This window comes from Rattus rattus, chromosome 3, assembly GCF_011064425.1.
Source record: "Rattus rattus isolate New Zealand chromosome 3, Rrattus_CSIRO_v1, whole genome shotgun sequence".
Classification (NCBI taxonomy): Eukaryota; Metazoa; Chordata; class Mammalia; order Rodentia; family Muridae; genus Rattus; species Rattus rattus.
The window spans coordinates 152,977,215-152,997,175 of record NC_046156.1 but is presented as its reverse complement, the minus strand read 5'-3'; the positions used below and the strand labels follow the sequence as shown (position 1 = coordinate 152,997,175).

General features: G+C 49.3%; 1 protein-coding gene across 1 annotated transcript in view; it reads right to left on the bottom strand.

The window, feature by feature from the left end:
* The window catches only part of Trio (trio Rho guanine nucleotide exchange factor), a 290,571-nt gene that overhangs the window by 12,656 nt on the left and 257,954 nt on the right, over positions 1-19,961 (bottom strand). The window contains 10 exon segments of the mRNA XM_032898677.1: positions 2,999-3,807; positions 4,833-5,010; positions 7,571-7,762; positions 8,550-8,627; positions 8,851-8,901; positions 9,960-10,052; positions 11,154-11,243; positions 13,020-13,089; positions 18,153-18,256; positions 19,833-19,899. Coding sequence (XP_032754568.1) covers positions 2,999-3,807; positions 4,833-5,010; positions 7,571-7,762; positions 8,550-8,627; positions 8,851-8,901; positions 9,960-10,052; positions 11,154-11,243; positions 13,020-13,089; positions 18,153-18,256; positions 19,833-19,899 — 1,732 coding nt within the window.

Here is a 19,961-nt window from a genome sequence, read left to right as displayed (position 1 = left end):
CTTTGTGGAAGAGACCTCTGAGTGGCTGTGGGGCTATCTTCTACTGCCCTTATCCTGAGGCCTCAAGAGCGTTCAGTTTCTTTGGTCAGTGACTGGTGTGTCGTTGGCCTGCAACACCTGTTCAGTAACTCAGTCAACGCAACGAGAAGGCAAAAGTAAAACCATGTTGGTTTCTTAAGGTCTCCAGCTCGGCACATGAGCTGAATGAACGGGGCACAAATGGCAGCCACCTGTCCTGTGATCTCACCTGACTGGTGACCTACTGTTCCAGGAAAGAAGAAAGGAGAGAGGGCTATCTCCTCAGGATCCCTCTTAGGGAATGGCTTCCAGACCCTGGTTTCTGTGAGCTTGCTCTCGAATGCTTTTACACCGTCACTGCAGGCTATTTACGGAGGTCAGCAAGTACTCTGGGGCACTCTGGGCGGAAAAGGTCATGTGGCCCGGCCACCCTTTGTGGTCCTGGTCTATTGAGCTTGTCAGAATCTGCTGGAGCAGACGGCTGACCACTGTTCTGAGATGGGACATGAGACCCACCTGCTCTTCTCTGCCTGCTGCTTGTGTTCCTGACTTGTCCCCGCGGTGTGCCCACTTCCTGCCTGTGACCCTTCAGTTCAAAGGTTCCATGCATGTTCCCTTTGTACTTTCAGTGTGTGTGTACCTTAGTATTTTGATTTAGATGGTGGGACCTAGCAGCTGTGGGGTGGCCGAGGGAAACGTGTGAGAAATGTAACCGAAACCATTTGGTGCCACAATTGCCAAGGTTAGGGCATCACCGTGCACACATTTCATAACTGGAGTGATTTTCAACAATCACAGCTCTGTCACTTCTGGCCTGGATAGGCACCAGGGCTTCCAAATGGGGCTTCCTCAATTCCCACAATCTCCTTGCTATTCATAGAGCATGGCCATCTATCTCCTCTCAGACTAGTGTGAGAAGTGTGCACAGGCCACCCAGCCAGTGACAGAGAGGTAGGGCTGGGGCTGGCTCTAACGTGTGCTTTTCTGCTGCCCTCATGGTGAGAGGGAAAGTCCATCAATGGCACAGCAGACAGGCTCACCCAGTCAGACTGGGGCCATCTATTTGCACCCTGATCTCAGAATTCCGCAAAAGGTAGCCTCTGGAGCATGAGTAAGGACACCTCCAGAGGTCAGACATAGCAGCCTGTCTATAATTTGGAACAGCTCCTCAGAGGTGGTCACAGGAAAGGAGAGCCTGCTGACCTGCCCAGCAACTTAGCACTGCAAAGGCCCCTTCCGGCCAGAGCCATGAAGAGGGCCAGGGGACATTTCATACCCCTCCCTGATGTGAGGCATTCTGACTAAAGCTCAGCCTGTCAATTTCCTTTTGCAAGCTCCTTCCACAAAAGCAGCAGCAAGAGGCAGATGTCAAAGGCCACTCCCCAGTGGGTCAGACTCTGGCCTTGTGTGATGCACCGTGCCTCCCTCAGGGTGGAGCTCTGCCCAGACCCAGAGATGAGGGCCTGGCTCCTGTGCTAGAGCAGTCACTCACTCGGAGACACAGGCCTGAAAGCGTCTCCCTGCTTACTAGAAATGTGCATAGGTTAGGGGTGCAGGAGGTGTCAGCAGGCCCAGTCTGTAGGGGTCACAGTGCGGAGACCAGGCCTGGTCACTGAGCAGACAACTGGGTCTCAGGTGTGACTGTCAGTGGGCTACCTGCCCACCTAGAGTTTCCAATCTAGCCGGACGTTCCCTTCTCTGTAGGAATGTGGCGCCCATAGCGGGGACAGACACAGTGACCGCACACCATCGGACATCTGCTTAGCCACTCAGTGGTTAACTCAGGTGTAGATAAACTCAGAGACCCACTTCTTAATTTCTTTCACAAATAAAGAGGGAGGCTGAGCTAATCAAAATACCTAACAAAAAAGACAGGCTCAAGAATTCGAATGAGGGATTAATAGAAGTCCAGAGGAAAGAGACATGCAGAAACTAGACTTTATATATAAATATATATACAACGAGAGACACAGACCCTTTTAGGGAAATGTATTTAAAAATTTATAAAGCGATCAAACATACACTCGTTAGAACAGTTCTGTGCACTCACGCATGCCTTCAGGAGTGTTATGGGCTGGTCACCTGCCCTGTAGGAAACAGCCGGAGGACAGTGAGGAGCCCACAGAGCTGGGGGAGCCCAGCAGAGACACCCGTCAGCCTGAGAATACAATGCAAGTGACCGCAAAGTGAGCCCGGTGCAGAAGCACTCAACCTGCCCCGCATCCTCTCTGGAGGCCTGAGGCCCAGCCATCTCTGGAGAAGTTGGGTGTCCAGGTGCCCTGGCCAGTGTCTCTCCAGGAGACTTGGGGTGGAGGAAACTTTCCCACTGGGTAGATTCCTGTTCCCTAATGCCATCTTATTTTGCTTTGAGCTGTTGTTGGAAGTTTTCTTGAGGAAAAAAAAATTTTTTTTCATCAGATGACTGAAAAAAGCAGCGAAGACAACTTATGGCGTAAAAGAGCGGAAACTAAGCAATGAGCAAAAAGCTTAGAAGGTATACATGTCGTTGTGAGTAGTAGAGAACAGAAAAAGACCCCTCCAAAAAGCAGGAGAAAAAAAAGTGTGAGCGAGGAGGCAGGGCCCATAGAGCAAGTCCCAAGATGCTTTGCTGGTCAGAAACTGGAGACTTAAAGATGCTGCATTGAGGAGATTAATGGTGCGCTTTCTCTTAACAGGGAGACAGGAATAAAGCGAGAAGCAGGTTAGTAGAGAGGAGAGCAGGCGCTGTCCGTGGTCCCGAGAGGGGTTAGAGGAGGCTGCATTCACTTGGTGGTTGGGTGCCAGCGCGGCCCGGCAGGGCACGGACGCGAGTGTACACACAGAGGCCACGGACGTGTCTACTCAGACAACGCACAGGAGAGCTGGAGAAGGCGATTACTGCTGCACAGTGCTGGAGAGCTGGAGTTAGTACGGAGGTTTAGAAGAGCTGGCGGGACAGAGGCGGTGGGGTGGATGGGCGCAGGCTCCCTGGCACTCTTACCCCGTTGCTCTGAGTGGACTGCACGGACTGCTCGCTGGCCGAGGAGCACGTGCTCATGCGGTCCGTGTCCTTGCTGGGGGCTGCATGGCGGTGCGTCTGTCGCTGGAGGGAGTCACTGTCCCCCGGGAAGGTGAAGGAGCTTGGCCGGCTGGCAGGGGAAGCAGGAATGGAGCTCCAGAAGGAGCCCCCCTTCTGCAGGGGGCTGCTGGGAGGAAAGGCCTCCTTGCCAAAAGGAGAAGGGAACGTGGTGGAAAGAGGAGAGTTCAGCGGCGAGATGGCCCCCGGCCTAGTCTTGCCCAGAGGCAGCGGGCCCAGGTTCCCCCGGGCATCCTTGGTGTTTCCGTCTTGGCTTGCACCGGAAGTACTCCCCAGGGCCTTCCGGGGGCTCTCCATCACCTTCATCTTGGGAATGGGTTCTGTCTCTCGCTCATGACCTTCGGAGTCTCCACTCAGGGGGAGCCTGCTGGGCTGGCCAAGGCTGGCCTCAAGGGCCAGGCTGTTGCTGGGGGTAGGCAGTGAGGGGCTGGGAGCAGACATACCTGACATCTTGTCTGCCTCTGCCTGGCTTGAGGCTGCAGAGGAGACCAGCATGGGGGGGTGGTGTCTGACAGGCTGTGGGATCCTGGAGGGCCTGCTCCTGCTCGAGCTGGGGCCACTGCTGCAGCTGCTGGGGCCACTGCCATGGCTGCTGCTGCCTCCACTGGAGGCCCCGCTGCCACCGCTGCCCCCGCCCCCGCCGCTGCTGCCCCCGCTGCCACTGCCGCCGCCCCCGCTATGGTTCCTCTGGTACTCGATGGGTGATGTCAAGGCTGTAAGAAAGCAATTCAACAGGAGAAAGTCAGTTAGGGTACCAAGGATATTCCAGGGTTTTGTTATATTTTTTTAAAGGCTACACACAACCAGAAGGGCATGAGAGTCAGTGAGCTAATTCAGACGAATGCTTATGATCACAGGAGCCCACTCCCACCCCAGGGGCAACATCATTTGTCGGTGGGTGAGTTAGAGAGCAGCCTGGGGCAAATGCCAGGCAGATTACTATCTGCCAACGGTGACAGGTACTAAGTGTCTCTGTCCTTGACTTTGGAATGTCCTGCAATTCACTGAGACAGGAACACTGCAACATTTCCATGGTCTGGACTTAGGCACAGAACATGGATAGGCAGAAAAGGATGCAGAGAAGCATTTAAATCTCAACTGTATTTTCCAGCTCTTCATTATCCACCAAGTTACAGTGAGAGTGGAACTGACAGTCACAGGACTACTGCAGAGAGCAGGGGGCCGGAAGAGGGCCACTAGCCACTGTTGGTTTATCAGCTTAGCTAGAATCTCTGGAGCGATGAGTCTGTCTATCTACAGGCAGGGTCTTGCTATATATCACAGGTTGGCTTTGAGTTCATAACGCTCTTGCTTTGGCTTCTCGGGTGCTAAGAATATAGGTATGCTCGGTCACATGCACCCATGACCTGGTTTTTATTGGGTATGCAGTGCACTTGCCAGTGATTCTGGCATTTTTGATCCATTTCATATCCTCAGGATCACCTCAAACTCCCCTTTCATAGGATGGGGATCTACTATATCATCTGTGCACAGCAGAACGTGACAACGGACTCTGAGGAGTGCTCCCTGAAAGTCAAGTGGCTGCCCCAAATCCTGACTGCCACCAAAACCCAGTGACATTCTAGACAAACTATCAGCCCACTGTGCCTCAGCTTCCTAACTGCAAGAGATACAGTGGACAGTAAGCTCTGTCGCTATCCACAGGTAACGAGAGTGCTGAGACACAGAAGCATGTGCGTTAGTGAAGGAAGATGCAGCTGGTAAGAGGGTACATCACCATTTAAAAAGTTGCGCTGGTTTTCTAAGATTTGGTTGATTTCATGGATCCACGTTTGCCGGACACTTGGACTGGATGAATGCAAAATGAAGGTCTCCACGGCATCGCCCGTCCTGGATGTCAGGGCAAACTTACAGGGATCGCTCTCCACGTTCTCCTCCAGGCAAAGGCAACTCACCTTTAAAACAGCAAGTCATTGTTTACCACAGCCACGGCATGGGGGCATCCTGAGTATTCTCCACCTATCTGAAGGATGGCTGACAGAATACATCTGCCGTGGAGTGTTTGGTACCCAGCTTTAACGTAAGAGGATGCTCTGACACGCACCGCAACAACACGGCCAGACTTTTGAAAAACCATGCCAACTTAGTAAGCTCCCTCACAAGGATAGATATGTGAGGCTCCACATACAAGGTATCCTGAAGCAGAGAGAGGCATGGGGATTGTCAAGGGCTACCAGGAGGGGACAATAAGGGTGTCCTTTTTAATGGGGATGATGTCCTATTGAATGGGTGGAGTTTAACTCTCCCAAGATGAAAGCACTCCCAGGTCTGAGGGTAGTAGCACAGCACAGATGTACTTAATAACAGGAAGCTGTTCAAAAAACAGCTGAAATGGCAAATATTATGTTATATACATTTTACCACAGAAATTAAAGTATGACGTGAATCGCATCCTATGTTGATATGGCAAAACTACTTTTTAATTGACTTCTCTTAGCTGAACAGCCTCAGCTACCACCACAGGTGAAGCACTCCTAAAACCCTGTATGGTCTGCAGTGATGGCCTGACCTGAAGACGGGAGCTCACGAACTACCGGCATAAAGTGCTTTTAGGCTACGCATACAAAGTGAGCAGGACACACGCACTTTGCATTTAGCTGTGTCCCATCCTGGGGCTGCTGAGACGGCTTCCATGGTTAAAGGGCTTGCTGCACAACCTGACCTCATCCCTGGAGTCACATAAAGTAAAAGGAGAGAACCAACTCCACAAAGCTTTTGTCTAGCGTCTACATGTGCAATGTGGCATGTACCATGTACACCCATAAATATATCTAGGTACCATGGCTAAGTTGCCAGTATGTATATGTATTCAGTAAATGTTTTTTAAATGAAAAGAAAAAGCCGGAAACCAGAAAGACTTTTGTCTGCAGCACTTCAATAACGAGTATTCAATCATTATCAGGAAGTGGTTCAAAGCCATTTAAAATCTCAGTGCAAAGGCCCTTATCAAGGTTCAATGGCTTGACTAACAGCTGACCCAGTTACCTAGCCAGGACTAGTTATTTCAAAGCCTCTTCTGCAACTGGCCAGCACTCATTCTTTACTTCTCCAAAACTAAAAACTCACCAAGCAGTGGTGGCACAGGCCTTTAATCCCCATACTTGGGAGGCAGAAGCAGGCAGATCTCTGAGTCTGAGGCTAGCATGGTGTACAGACTGAGTTCCAGGACAGCCAGGGATACACAGAAAAGCCCTGTCCCAAAATAAAAATTAAAAATCCACATTAAGGTGGCCTATCATGTAAAGGCACTTGTCACCAAGCTCAGTGATCTGAATTTGATCCCAGGGACCCTGTGACGGAAGAGAACTGACTCCCACAAGTCTCCCTCACTTCATTCACATTCTTTGGCAGACAAGCACATACACAACACATAAAGATATAGAAATGTACTAAAAAGAGAGGTTAAAATCTCAAATATCAAAAAGGATATGCAAGTGTATCTGACATTGTGATGAAAATACAGAAAATTACCTCACAGAAGCACCAGAAACATAACGTAATGCATCAACGGGACTTCAAAGGTGCTGGGGTGACTTTCTGACCGTAGACTTGTGAATAGAAATTTTAAGGGGTGGGTCAGCATTGGGCATGCCTTTGGAGGGGGTTCCCGCAGTAGCCGGCACTTGCCTCAGGCTGTGGCCGCTCTTCGTTTTTGCCTGGCTCTGAAGCCTTTATAGACCCTTATGAGCAAAAGCTCATCTGGTTCAAAGGCTGGGTCCATGGACCAACCTTTGCTGGCGCAGGTCTAGAAACCACCGGACTCTATGAGAGCCCAAGGAGAGAATGCCCTGCCTGGCCAGTCCCAGTGAAGCCTATGGACTCAAAGGGCATACGCAGTTCCTTGGGGCCTGTGACGGTGCCCCCAGTGTTAGTACAGGAGGCCCGGAGAGTGGGGAACACATCTCCCTGCAGACATGGCAAGAGCTTAGGGGAGGTGCAACCATGAATCTCCTAGGGATCACCCGCTGGCTTCGGGCTCCTTTCTGCCATTCTGTCATCCTTGATTTGTCTCTTTCACAAATCATAAAGTTATTTCTGTCTGTTAACCTTTCCCGGCCACCATAGGGCAAGCTACCCTTGGGCAGAGGGGGTATCTGCCCCATCTCTGGAAACCTCAGGATCCCTCTCTGGAACGCTGGCTCTTTTCTTTGGCCTTAGGCCAAGACTCTGAAGGTGAGGCTTGGAGTAAGCTAAGGTTTACACGGTCACCCAGAGGGCAGCGCTATACACTGCCCAATGGATATAGTCACATAGGTATTAAATATGTCATACAGTGTTGCAGCTCCAGAGTACACGAAGCAGAGAGGAGCTGGACGCAATTTTAAGATTCACCAGTGGAGTAGAAGGTTTTGTAAATACTTAACAAAAGAAGCATTGGAAACATCCCATAACCAGAAAAGTCCTTAGCATGACCGGTACGCGTGCTGGCCCATGAAGCTCACAGGATGCGGTTACCTTGATACTGTTCTTGAACAGAAATCCTGGCATGGAAAAGCCCTTTTTCTTATCAAGCGGTTCGCTGAATATGACAATCTGTTCAAAGAGGAAAACCCGCCTCTCTTTGCATCGGGGCAGAAGCCCTGCATCTTGGTCTGTGACCAGGAATGTGTCCTGTAAGAGCAGTTTACCCTGGGCAACAATTTTACCCTAAAACGAGAAGAGGGGAGGGAGGGAGGGAGGGAAAGAGGGAGGAAGAAAACATTGCATTCTCAGTGACCAGTGATCTGTTTTCTTTGCTTTCCGCCCATAGAATGATGGACCCTTCTAGGATCTACAGAGCCCATTTTTTTACTTGAACCAATTCTCAGCTCCAAGCAAAACAATTCTTAGTTAAAAGTCTTGTCAACCCTGTGTAACTAACTCTCAGAGATTAGGAACAGGCTTCTTTAGGGATGGTTCTCATATAAAAGGCAGCCATTCCTCTCTCCATGTTGTCAGCAGAAGTCTCTCAGGTACAGACTGGGCTAGTCTGAGAAACACAGACTTGGGACATTAAGCCTGGACGCTCCAGTGAGCAGGTGGCAAGAAACATTACAGCATCGCCCACCTTCTTACTCAACTGGAAGGACAGCTTCTGGTCTGAATTTGGACATAGAGTGTGCAACCTGTACAAGCTGGGTAGGCTCGAGAACCCAGTGATCCTGAAGTCGGTCTCCCAGGGACAAGAGAGGACGGGAGCCTTCACCCCTAGCTTTGGTGGCTTTAGAGGCCTGGAGAGGATGCAGAGGCTGTCAGGGACAGAGCATGACCCTGCTCGCCTCTCCTCTAATGGCTTCAGGCAGAGGAAGGTTCCCCAAAGCAAAGCAAAGGCCCCAGAAAGAGAGGGGACAATGGAGAAGGAAGGAAGGAAGGAAGGAAGGAAGGAAGGAAGGAAGGAAGGAAGGAAGGAAGGCAGGCATGCACGTGCAGAGGAAGGGCTGGGACCCGGCATTACGTCAAATCCTTGCAGCCGCCCGACGTTCATCATGTCGTTGCAGCGCTTCGGCACTATGCACATGACCTCTACAGCTTTCTGTGGGTGGGGAGAAAGCAGGGTCAGCACTCACGCTCCTCCCAGGAGCCCACCCGTCAGTGCCGACCCTCCGCTGCACCCCCAGTTTTAGCTTCTTTCCCTCCACACCTCCAGAGTAGAGATGGCATACAGATACCTCAGAGATCCCCACACCCTCATGGGGCCCCTCCCAGGACCAGGCCTCATGCCAGGGTTTGCAGGAGAGCAGCAGAGCCCTAAGTACCTCTAATTCGGACGTGTCCAGGCTAGCTTTTTTTGAGTACTTGAGGAAGTCCTGTGGGGAAACGAAGAGAGAGAGGCATGGTGAGAATGATGGGCAGGGCAGCTGGCCCCGACTGCCCTTAGTGCAATGGGCACCTTCGGTTCAGGGCATTCATTCCACATTCTCCCTCTCCTCTCAGAACCACAAACCAAGGCATCCTGATGCTGCAGCCACCCTTGCTGCCCAGTTTATCCTGAGACTAGCTGTGGCCTCTCTCCCTGCGCACGCCCCAAGTTTCACGTGATGTCATCTCCGATGGTGCTTGCTAACTTAAAGTAATTCCTAGCTATTGCTAGGCCATATGGGAACTCAAAGTTTAGTTTTCTTAAGACTCTAAGAAGAGGGGCTGGAGAAATGGCTCAGCAGTTAAGAGCACCAGCTACTCTTGTAGAGGATCTGGGGATATCCAGCACCCACACGGTGGCTGTCAACTGTTAGTAATTCTGGTTTCTGGGGTTCCCACACCCTCTTTTGGTCTCCATGGGTGCCAGGCACACATGTGGTAAACAGGCAAAACACTCAAATACATAAAATAAAACTAAAAAAAATTTTTTTATATCCTAGAAAATTAAAAATAAGGCTGTTAATGGTCTGGAGAGATGGCCCAGCAGCTAAGAGTGGGCTGTTCTTCCAGGGGACCTAAGTTTGATGCCCAGCAGACACAGCAGCTCACAACCATCTGCACTCCCAGGCCAGGGGCACTTCCTCTTCTGGCCTCCTGGGGCACCAGGCATATGGGGTGCACAGACATACACGTAGGCAGAACATCCCCACACATGAAACATACATATATATGTTTAAAGATGAGGTTGACAGAGCCAAAGAAAAGTCACTAGCATTCCAAGGTATGTGGCAGACAAGAACTTGATTCAGAACTGGAGAGGCGTGAACTATTGGAGAACCGTGCAAAGAGTTACTTTGAAACACTTAGGACCAGAAATAACAAAGAAGCAGCTTTGTGAGACTGCAGCAAGACCTTCCCCGACAAGGTAGAGGTGTGGATGGGGAGGGAAGAACCGCCCATTCGGCAGAGTAACCAACGACGCTGCTTTCACCTCCACAGGCCTCACCTTCAGGAGCAGCTGGTACTTCATGATTCTCTGCACAGGTTTGATCAACAGATCAGTGAGCTGCAGTCTGTGGCCCAGGCGCTGCTTTAAGTCCTGGGATTTTAAGAGGAAGACAAAGCAAACCACCTCAAGAGCTGTTTGTCAAAAGGCAACATTTTGTTCCTTATAATTCTACTTTTAACAGTCCTAGGAAAAGGAGGCAACAAAATTTAAGGCTTCTTGAAGGCTTCTTTCTGTCTGCCTGACTGCCCCCAGGGCTGGAGAGATGGTTCAGTGGTTAGCAGGACTCAGGTTCAGTTCCCATCATCCTCTGGGTGTTTACCACTGCCCAGCTCCAGACCTGCCTATGGTGGGTTGAATAGGAATGGCTCTCAGATTCCTGTTTGAATGCCTGACGTAGGGAGTGGTACTAGTATTAGTATTAGTACTAGTACTAGTATTAGGAGATATGCTACTGTGAAGGAAGGCTTTGAGGTCTCAGATGCTAGGCCTAGTGTGGCTGTCTCCTTTCGCTGCCTGTAGATCAAGCTCTTTCTCCAGCACGGTCTCTGCTTACATGCCGTCATGTCTCTCACAATGGCGATAATGGACCAAACCTCTGAACCTACAAGCCAGCTCCAATTAATTTTCCTTCGTAAAAGTCGCCTTGGTCACGGTGTCTCTTCACAGCAATAAAACCCTAACTAAGACACTGCCTACTGTCATAACCCTAGTTCCAATGACCTCTTCTGGCTTCCACTGGCAGCAGGCATACAACTACAACAACCACAACCACGAGGACACAATGAAACTCTGGAGGCATTTCCCATGGAGCTCTGCTCCCAGCCGTTTACTATTTCTTTAAGTCATTTATTTTATTTTGAGATGGGTTTTTGTTAAGTTATCCAGGGTGAACTTTATCTTCCTATGTAGCCCAAGGGAACCTTAACCTTGTGATCTCCTGCCCTGTAGCAGGGTTCCCAGGTTCACACCATTTATTGTTAAGCACTCAGTCTTCTGCATGCTAGGGACTGTGACTATAGACCGAGTCACACCATTCCTCTGATTTATAAATTGCAAAGCGAGCTTTAGGAACCCAATCTCTCAGGCCATTTTGGTGAGGATTCTTTTGTCCTGAGACATCATGGCACTCTAAATCAAGTAATCCCAGTGCAGAAAGAATCAGAAACCACCCGTTCCCATGTTGAATCTTACCTCAAAAAAGGTGTCGATGTACTCGGAGACAATGTGCTCAGACTTTGGTTTATTTTGACAATAAACTATGTACATGTGCAACCTTCTCTCCTAGGAATCAAAAGGCAAACAGATGGTTAAACTGTGGAGAGTTCGGGTCAAGCACGGAGCACACAGTCCCACACACAGAGCAGCGGTCATCTTAAAGCAAAGCTGCCACAATGGGGAGCTCACTCCACATTCAGGGCGTGTGGCTACCCTGGCTCTGTGGCTCTGAAAGAGCCCTCTGCTCTCACTGCTGGCACAGACAGGACCCCTCACTTGCCTGTACCAACACCACCAATGGCAGCTTAAGAACACAGTCCTATCACCCCCAGGCTGCCAGCAGTCCCAGTGACCAGTCTGTTTTTAGTAAGTCTTTATAATCTCAGATCCCAAGGCAGGAAAAACAGGGACACTAGGCTCTCAGAGCTATGTATGTAAACTCTCAGGGTCCTCGGGGACTATCTGTGGTTCCCTTCAGTCAAAAATTACTTTCCAAACAGTACCATCACCCTCCTGCAGTGGTGACCCGCGCCAATGCAGCATGGGTCCACAGTGCTGCCATCACAGCAAGGATTTGTCACCACTTGAAACCTGCTGTGGCATGTGCCAGCTTCCTTCCGAATGCCACCGATGGCATAATACAGCCACTCAACCTCTTATAACCCCACAGGGCACACAGTTCCTTCAGCAGTGTCGGGACAGAAGTCTAACGACCCTTCTGCTTCTTCAGTAACTGCCTGGGGAAAAGCACTTGTGACTGAAGTGAGCTCATCAAGTGCATTTGATGGGACCCACCAGTTAGTTGAGCCTGACAGAGTGATGGGCACACGCTGTACTTCTTACTCCAGAATCTGGTGGGAGTTCTCTTGAGCACAGATGAGGTAAACTTGTCATCCCAAGACTAGACACACAGCTGGCAGTGCAGACAAACAGTGAAAACCCAAAGTTCGAGAGGAGGAAAAAAATGAAGACTTCTGGAAAACATGTGCCTTCGCCCAACAATGCCTAGAGCCTCTCTGGGTAGAGCACGGGTGATGCTAAGTCTGACTGGGAAAACGCACGATGAACTGCCAACATCTTCAGGATCCTGGCGAGTCAGCAGCCAGCTTCCAACTGGCTGGCTCGAGATTCTCCCAACTGTGCCTGGAGCAAACAGCCCTGAAGGCCAGTCAGCTGAACAGACAGACACCCAGCGAGGGAGATCTCATACGGCCTTTCAGAGCCTGTGCTGTTCCAGCCTGTGCGAACCTATCCTTTACCAAATGTTGGTACATGGCAAAGATAGCTATGCACAATTACTTGAAGAGAATATTTAAGGTAGCCATCCATCTTCAAATCTTGTCTGTGTGAGGATGGATTTTTTCATGTGCTTCACAGTAACAATAATAAACCTCATAAGGCGCTGAGTGTAAAAAGCAGATATGAAAATCTACCTTCTACTAAGGCCACTGTTAAAGATATGCAAAACCACAAAAGCCTCATTATGTTTGAAAATATAGTGATTTTTTTTCATAAAATAACTCGAGTACGTATCACTCATCTTAGATACACATGTATATCTGGCTAGTGCATCAAGCCCACTGCAGGTATGGGCAGGTAGGTACAGTCACTAAATACTTGTTTGCCTGCAGACGCCTGCAAGGTTACTGTGTCGAGCCTGTCTGTCTCTCGAGCCTGCTGACCTGTATTGCTGCAGAGCCCAGGACTGGGACCACAGGTAACTCAGGAAGACAACCGCAGTGTCTGACAGAATGTCCTCCTGTAAATGTCAAGAGGTCTCATCGTCAAGTCACTAAGGGTGCCAGGAACAGAACAGAATATAAATATTGCCTCTGTACTCACGTGTTTTACAAAAAGGGATCCTAGTTTTTCTGGATCTTCAAGGCACTTCTCCAACTCTCCTAAAAAAAAGCTGGAGATAGAGGAATGTGAGAACTCTTTCCAACATGTCCTCTTAACTGGAGACTCAGTCAGTGAGGAGGGGGCTGCTGGGAAGACTCTAGTCTCTCTCTCAAGTGTAGGCAGGAAAGACTTGGTGAGGACAAAGTTTAAAAACAGAGTGCACAAAGCCAAGAGAGAAGAGGCTTCCCCTCCACTCCTTTGAATAATTAATATTTCTTGTCTCCATTTCTTTCAAGGACACATGCACTAACATCTGGCCAGATACTGAATGAAAACAAATTTCCAACTCAGTAGGTCCTTTTCATTTCTGAAAACTCAGTCTTCTTATCTATGGCGTTCAATGATAATTTTAGAAGCTCCAGCCTGGTGATTTCCCCTGGGCCACTTTTGTGAAACGGTCCCAAATGTCCCTGAAGCTGGGCTGTAGTTAGGCTCTTCCGCTTCATAAAGGATCAAAGGACAAACGCGGCACAGCTGCATCCCTGGTGCTCTGGTCCAGGACGCGGGTGACCTTATCACCCATGTGTTTATTTTCTGCAAGTTGTGCAGACCTTTGCAGCGCTGGAGCTTTACTGTCTCCCTGGCTCTGCGGACGCTCTGATGTACAGAATCTCTGAGCCCAATTTCAATGGACATCTCGGGGACCAGTCCTTTTCCTTTCCCTGTCACAGCTTAGGAACAAGCCTTGGGAGAAGTTGAAATACACACACACACACACACACACACACACACACACACACACACACGCCTTTATTTTTACATCTGTTTTTATGTGTTTGTGTGTTCATGCTTATATGCAACGGTATACAAGTGGAGGACATTTACTGGGGTAGGTTCTGGGATTGAACTCAGGTCCTCAGGCTTGGTGGCAATCACCTTTGCGTCGAGCCATCTTACTTCCCCAGGCATCCCTTTCTGAATTGGCTGCTCTATGCTCTTAAGTCTACATTCTGTAGAGGTATATACTGAGGCATGTTTAGCGTTGCCCAGTCATTTACCTATGGGTTCCAGCGAATCAGACACTGATGATTGTGCAAATGAAGAGCTTTTCATGAGTTCAAAGATTTCAGGTTTGACACTCCCTTCTGAGAGGTAAGAGCAGGCCACACTGAAGCGCCCTACTGTAACACCTTCCCACACCTGGATGCTATTTCAGTTTAAAAGGCTGAAGAAGCAGAGACCAACCAGAGTATTTGGGCGTAAGAACCAAGTGGGGCTGTGGCCTCAGGTTTTTTTGTTTTGTTTTTTGTAAATCATTTTGTTTATGTGGGTGTATGTGTGTGATGTGTGTGCACGTCCATCCGTGTATAGTTGCATGTATGTATGTGAGTGCAAATGTATGTTTGGGCACATGTGCGTGGAGACCCACAGCAGATGGCAGTAGGCATGTATTTTGATCCTGCCCCGCGTTGATTACTGAGCAAGGCATCTCATGTGAGCCCAGAGTTCATTGATCTGGCTAGTCTTGCTGGTGTTACAGGCAGGTCTCTGTGCCCACCCAACATTTACATGATGCTGGGGAAGGGATCAGAACTCCAGTCCTCATACTTGGGCAGCACATACTTTACCCACCGAGCATCCACACTCCCTAGCCTTTTGGAGGGCTGGGCTCCAGCAGCAGGACAGCTCTGCTAATAAAGCCTGCCCAGGTCCTGGAGACGGAGGACTGCAGCTGCAACACCTCCACAGTATCAGCGGCCAGTGTCAAGCAGCCCTGTACAATGAAGGCTTCCATGTTCTAATCAGAGGGGCAGGTGTGGGCCAAGGCATGCTCCCCACTCCCATACACATCTCCCCACTAGGGCAGAAGTGAGCTGAACACCGTGATCCAATTTTGTGTTCCTGGGCTATTCTGTCTGCTTCTCCAGCTACACTGAGTTGGGCGAGTGAATTCTAAACTCCGACAGTAACTTGGACTCAAGAGGCAGCTGCAGTCCTGTTAGAAACAGAGTCTCACTGTGTGCAGGTGCTGAGTGCTGTGCAGAATTAACCCCGTCACTGCGTATGAAGATCCTGCTGTGTATGTGCTGCAGATGAAGATCGGAGGCACAGAGAGGGCGAGACCATGGAATGCCCTGACAGGCTCTGCTTTGAATGCTTGATGGCCAGCCGGGCTGTGCTATCTGGGAGGCCCTCGAAACCTTAGGACCTAGTCCATAGCTAGAAGACCCTTGGTACTTCCTGTCTACAACGAGGCGAAGCATCTTCTAAGCTACACATTTCTGCTGTCACAGTTTTTCTGACAAGGACCATGGGTTTGGAGCAGGGTAGGAAAACAGGGGAATCCAGGGGGACAGATGGAGGGGAAGAGGGTTCCTGGAGTCTGGTTTCTATTTCTTGCTGGCTCAGATGCAAGAATCTTAACATAACTAGCAAAAACCACAGTGAGGGTTGCTTATACAGAGACAACATTCCCTTTCCTGAGACAGACCTCAAACAAGGCTAGCGGAGAGGTAGAGGCTGCTAGAGGTAGGGCAGGCTAGTTTTCTTGGGGGTGTGGTCTCTTCTAGGTTTGCCATGCTCCCGTGGATGGCCCCCTGCCCACATACACACGGGTGGCACTAACTTGATTTGACGAGAAGGAGAGGGAGGGAGGAGGGAGGGAGGGAGGGAGGGAGAGAGAGAGAGGAGCAAGCTGGGAGGGAGATGTGTGTGGGCTGTTATGGGGAGGGGGTAGGGGTATGATCACGAGATCGGATACAAGTACAATAATTTCAAAGCATGGAAAATGAAAGAAAAGAAAAATTAATGCAATAAATCTAGTCAGTGGAGTTGAGAACTGCTAAGGACTGTGTGTCAGCGAGATTGACCTCGTTTGAAGGGCTCTCAGCCTGCCTTCCTTTTTAGCCTTCCATCTTAGCCCAAGGGCCAGGAAGTGATCCTTTCCCACCTGTAAACCAGCATGGCTCAGAGAAGATCTAACAGGTGAGGTGAGCCATATTTACCACAAAATACAGGCCTTGCCTCCTTGTGAATTATGGATAGCAAGAGTCCCTTTGACTCCCTGACATCTCAGGATGTCCCACCAGCACATCCTGAGTCTGTCAAGGTCCCTGCTCCACCGGAGAGGCAGTTGCTGGAAGGATAAAGTCAGGCTGTGTAATAGGCAGCACTGAGCCCGCTTTTACTGCCCTTGAAACAGCTGAGGGAAGCCTTCTGTCCCTTGTACGTAAGGTATTATGGCCCCAGAAAGGAATTTCTGTGACACTAATTTGGAGAGCTGGTGCCTAAAGGACGGTGCTGCTGTGAGTGGCGTCGCTGTGTAACTCCTCGGTGTTTGGAACTGTTTGTAGGGCAGGATTTGGAAATGTTGGGAGAGAGTGGGCAACAGAAACCCCGGGACACAAAGCAGAGTGTGCGCCTCCAGTGGGAGAGCAAAGGGGCAGAGTGCTCACAGAAACGAGCACGAGGTTCTGATGGGCAAGGACTCCACGGGGACCTGGGTTAAAGCCAGGCCCATCACATTCTGACAACAACGGCTACACTATACAATATGTCCAGTGCACCTTGACGAGGGCAGATCTGCTTTGTTTTCATGGCGCTGGGGATTGAACACAGAGACTTGCGCTCTGCCACTGAGTTACCACCAGCCAAAGGCTGAATGCAAAGGAAATGAACTAGTACATTTGGTGGAGAACATCCTGAGACTGTAGCAGACAGACTGTGGTGCAGTCCATGCAGGCTGCTTCTAGCCAGGCTTACTATAAGAAGGGGAACTAGAGAAGCAGGAAGATGTAAAAACATGCAAGGCGATTAAAGAGAAAGCCGCTTAAACTTTTCTGCACTGGGTCAATATGGAAAGAGGCCCTGGAGGCATCACAAGAACTAGCCAGACGCGAGTTATGGTAGGCTCAAGAGATTGGAAGGTTGACTCATTCAAAGACCTTTTATTTTCTGGCCTCCAAAAGAGCTGCTGAGGTGCTCTGTTCACACGGGGCCACCAAGAAAGGTGTTTCCCTGGACTAGCTAACCAAGAATCTCTCGACTGCTGCAGCCATGTTCCCAGCAGGGCAGGGTAAAGCTGAAGCTGGCAGCGGACTCTGGCAAGAAAAACTGGTTAGAGGAGCTTTAACTGAGATTCCAAATGGGAGGCCAGAGGTGTGTGTTAGGGTCAGATTCCTAACAAGGAGCCTGGAGGGAAATGCAAGAAAGCCATGAGGGTAACGGCAAGTTGCAAGGAAGAGCTCAGGGTTTTGGAGATGTCAGAAATCTGGACCCTCTTTGCAGCTCTGCGGGCTGCCAACAGGAAGGCCACACCTCCGTGTGCTCCATATGAATCTACACGGATTAGGGGTTTCGGGTTTACTTTGGTCTGACTCTTCCCTGCCCTGTGTCCCCACGTGTTACAAGTATGAAACGTTCTGATACACAGGTACGTTCACTGAGTTCAGAGGAGACCCTGAGAGCTCTTGACGTTGGACCGACCGACATGACCAAGGGCCTTTGGGGCCAGTGGTGGGTCTGAATACAAATGTCCTCACAGGCTTGTCTTTTCAGTTAGGTCTCCTGCTAGTGGCACATGTGGGGATGCTGTGGGGAACGTAGGAGACAGGGACTGTCTGTAAGAAGGAAGTCCCTGGGACTAGTTCTTCTGTGTACATTTTCCTCGCCATCCCATCTCACTCTGTGCTTCCTGTCTAACAGGAAGTGAAGATTCTTTCTCAGCCAGTCTCCTGCTGCCAGATCTCTTGGTGCCAAGCCATCCAACCAAACCCTCTGAAGCCATAAGCCGCAGTCAATCTTCCCCTCCACAGAATTGTTTATGTTGAGTATCTTGGTTACAGCGATAAAGAGCTAATTAATACAGATGGGAAGAGTGGCTCACAGTGCTAGGCCATGATCCCAAGCAGACTGCCTCTCTTTGACCTGGCATCCCGGCATAGACTAGCATGAAAACACGAGTCTTCCCATGCTGTAAAATGCCCAGTAGTACAGTCTGTACAGTGCAGTATTGTCCTCAGCTCAGACTCCTCCCGGATGCCACACAGGGTGCAGAAGAGACCAACCCTAAATATCCCCTCTAGCCCCGGCCAGGCTGGACACCGCGTCGTGCACGATAGGTGTCTTACTTACTCTCTGTGCCAGTCATAAATCTGATGGATGTTGCCAAACACGATCTTGTCTTTCCCCTTCATGTCATCAGGAACACCGTCTTCCTTCATCAGCGCCATGTAGCCCTGCAAAGCAATGTGTGCAGATGAGCTCACACGTGAGGCGCCTGCATCACGTAAGTGCATTGGAAGTCACACCGCATAGACACACAGTGTCTTCTTTAAGAACAGATCCAAACCTGCATGGAAAATATCCTTATCTACAGCTTCAAATATAGTTATATTCACTGCTGGAATCGCCTCTCCTCGCACTATGCAACATTTATAAGTAAATGAAAATTCTTCTAAGGAACTTAAACAGTTAAAGCATGTAAATGGTTTCAGAAAGCAAACAATGCTTTAAATACCAGAGAGTTGGTCAGAAGAAGACGTCCCTCTGTTCTTAGGATTTATAGAAATAAAGGAACTGATGTTTCGAGATTGTTACATCACACATTAAAGAAGGCTTTAGCAATTTTCTTTTTATAAGCTGTTTGTTAACAGAGGTCAGTTGACTATACAGCTACATGTGCTGTACATTTTCTGTCCGGCTTGGGTAGCTGAGACAGGAAGAGCGAGCATGTAGCCGTTCTGGGCTACCCAGCAAGACCCTACTTTGGAAAACAAAATAACACTTCCATTCAATTCTAATGAGATTTAGTTTGTACCAGAAACCATTGCTACCAGTGACTGCAGAGCTACCCAACATGCTGAACACTGATGCTGGGGAGTGGCCGTGACTATTACCACTATTGCGCTTCAGCAGTGGCGAGCAAGGAAGCCACGCCGGGTGCACAAGGCAAAGGTTCTGCTACTGAGCTCAACTACAGCCCAATAACTATGTGCACCAAATATGACTGTGCACGCTTGCAAAGCTGGAGAAACATGACAGCATCCTATACTACGAAAATACCTCTCCTTTACAGCAAGGGATGGTGGCACAAGTCTGCAAAACCAGCACTATAGGCAAGAGGATTACAAGTTCAAGACCTGCCTTAGCCAAACACTGAAACAAGGACTTGCTGTAGCTACAAAGTGTTCAGTCAATGTTTGTGACTAAAAATGGTGGCAGGGCCACTCTGTGCAAAGCCATAAACAAATCGTCTGGTAGAGGCATGGGCCAGCATCAGAAGTATGTGGATTCAAAGTGGACTCAATCCATAGCTTGGTCACACTGAGTTTTCAGCCAATATTACTGCTGTTTCTGTGGCAACATCTCATCTTATGAAATGATTAAAGGCAAAATTTCAATACAAAAATCACAAGATTGTTGGCAGTAATAAGCTAAAGTCTTAATCACATATAAAATATATACCAAGGGGCTGGAGAGATGGCTCAGTCGTTAAGAGCACTGCTTTTCCAGAGGTCCTGAGTTCAATTCCTAGCAACCACATGGTGGCTCACAAGTGATCCAATGCCCTCTCTGGTGAGTCTGAAGAGAGTGATGGTGTACTCATGTACTAAATGTATGTATGTATGTATGTATGTATGTATGTATGTATGTATGTATCTATCTATCTATCTATCTATCTATCTATCTATCTATCTATCTATCTGCCTACCTACGCACCTACAGTGAAGTATCTGGAAAGTATCATCCTCCTGCCTTTTAAAACGGTACCTCCCTGGATGATCTGCGTTTGAAGCTTCTGAAGACACGTACCTCAACCACACATCCAAGGTCCCGCACGTAGTCTCGCTCTGTCTCCACTAATTCTTGCAAAACATAGCTAGGAAAAAAAGAGAAATACAGAATCTGTTTTCTGAAGGAATTATCCTGTACAAATTTGCT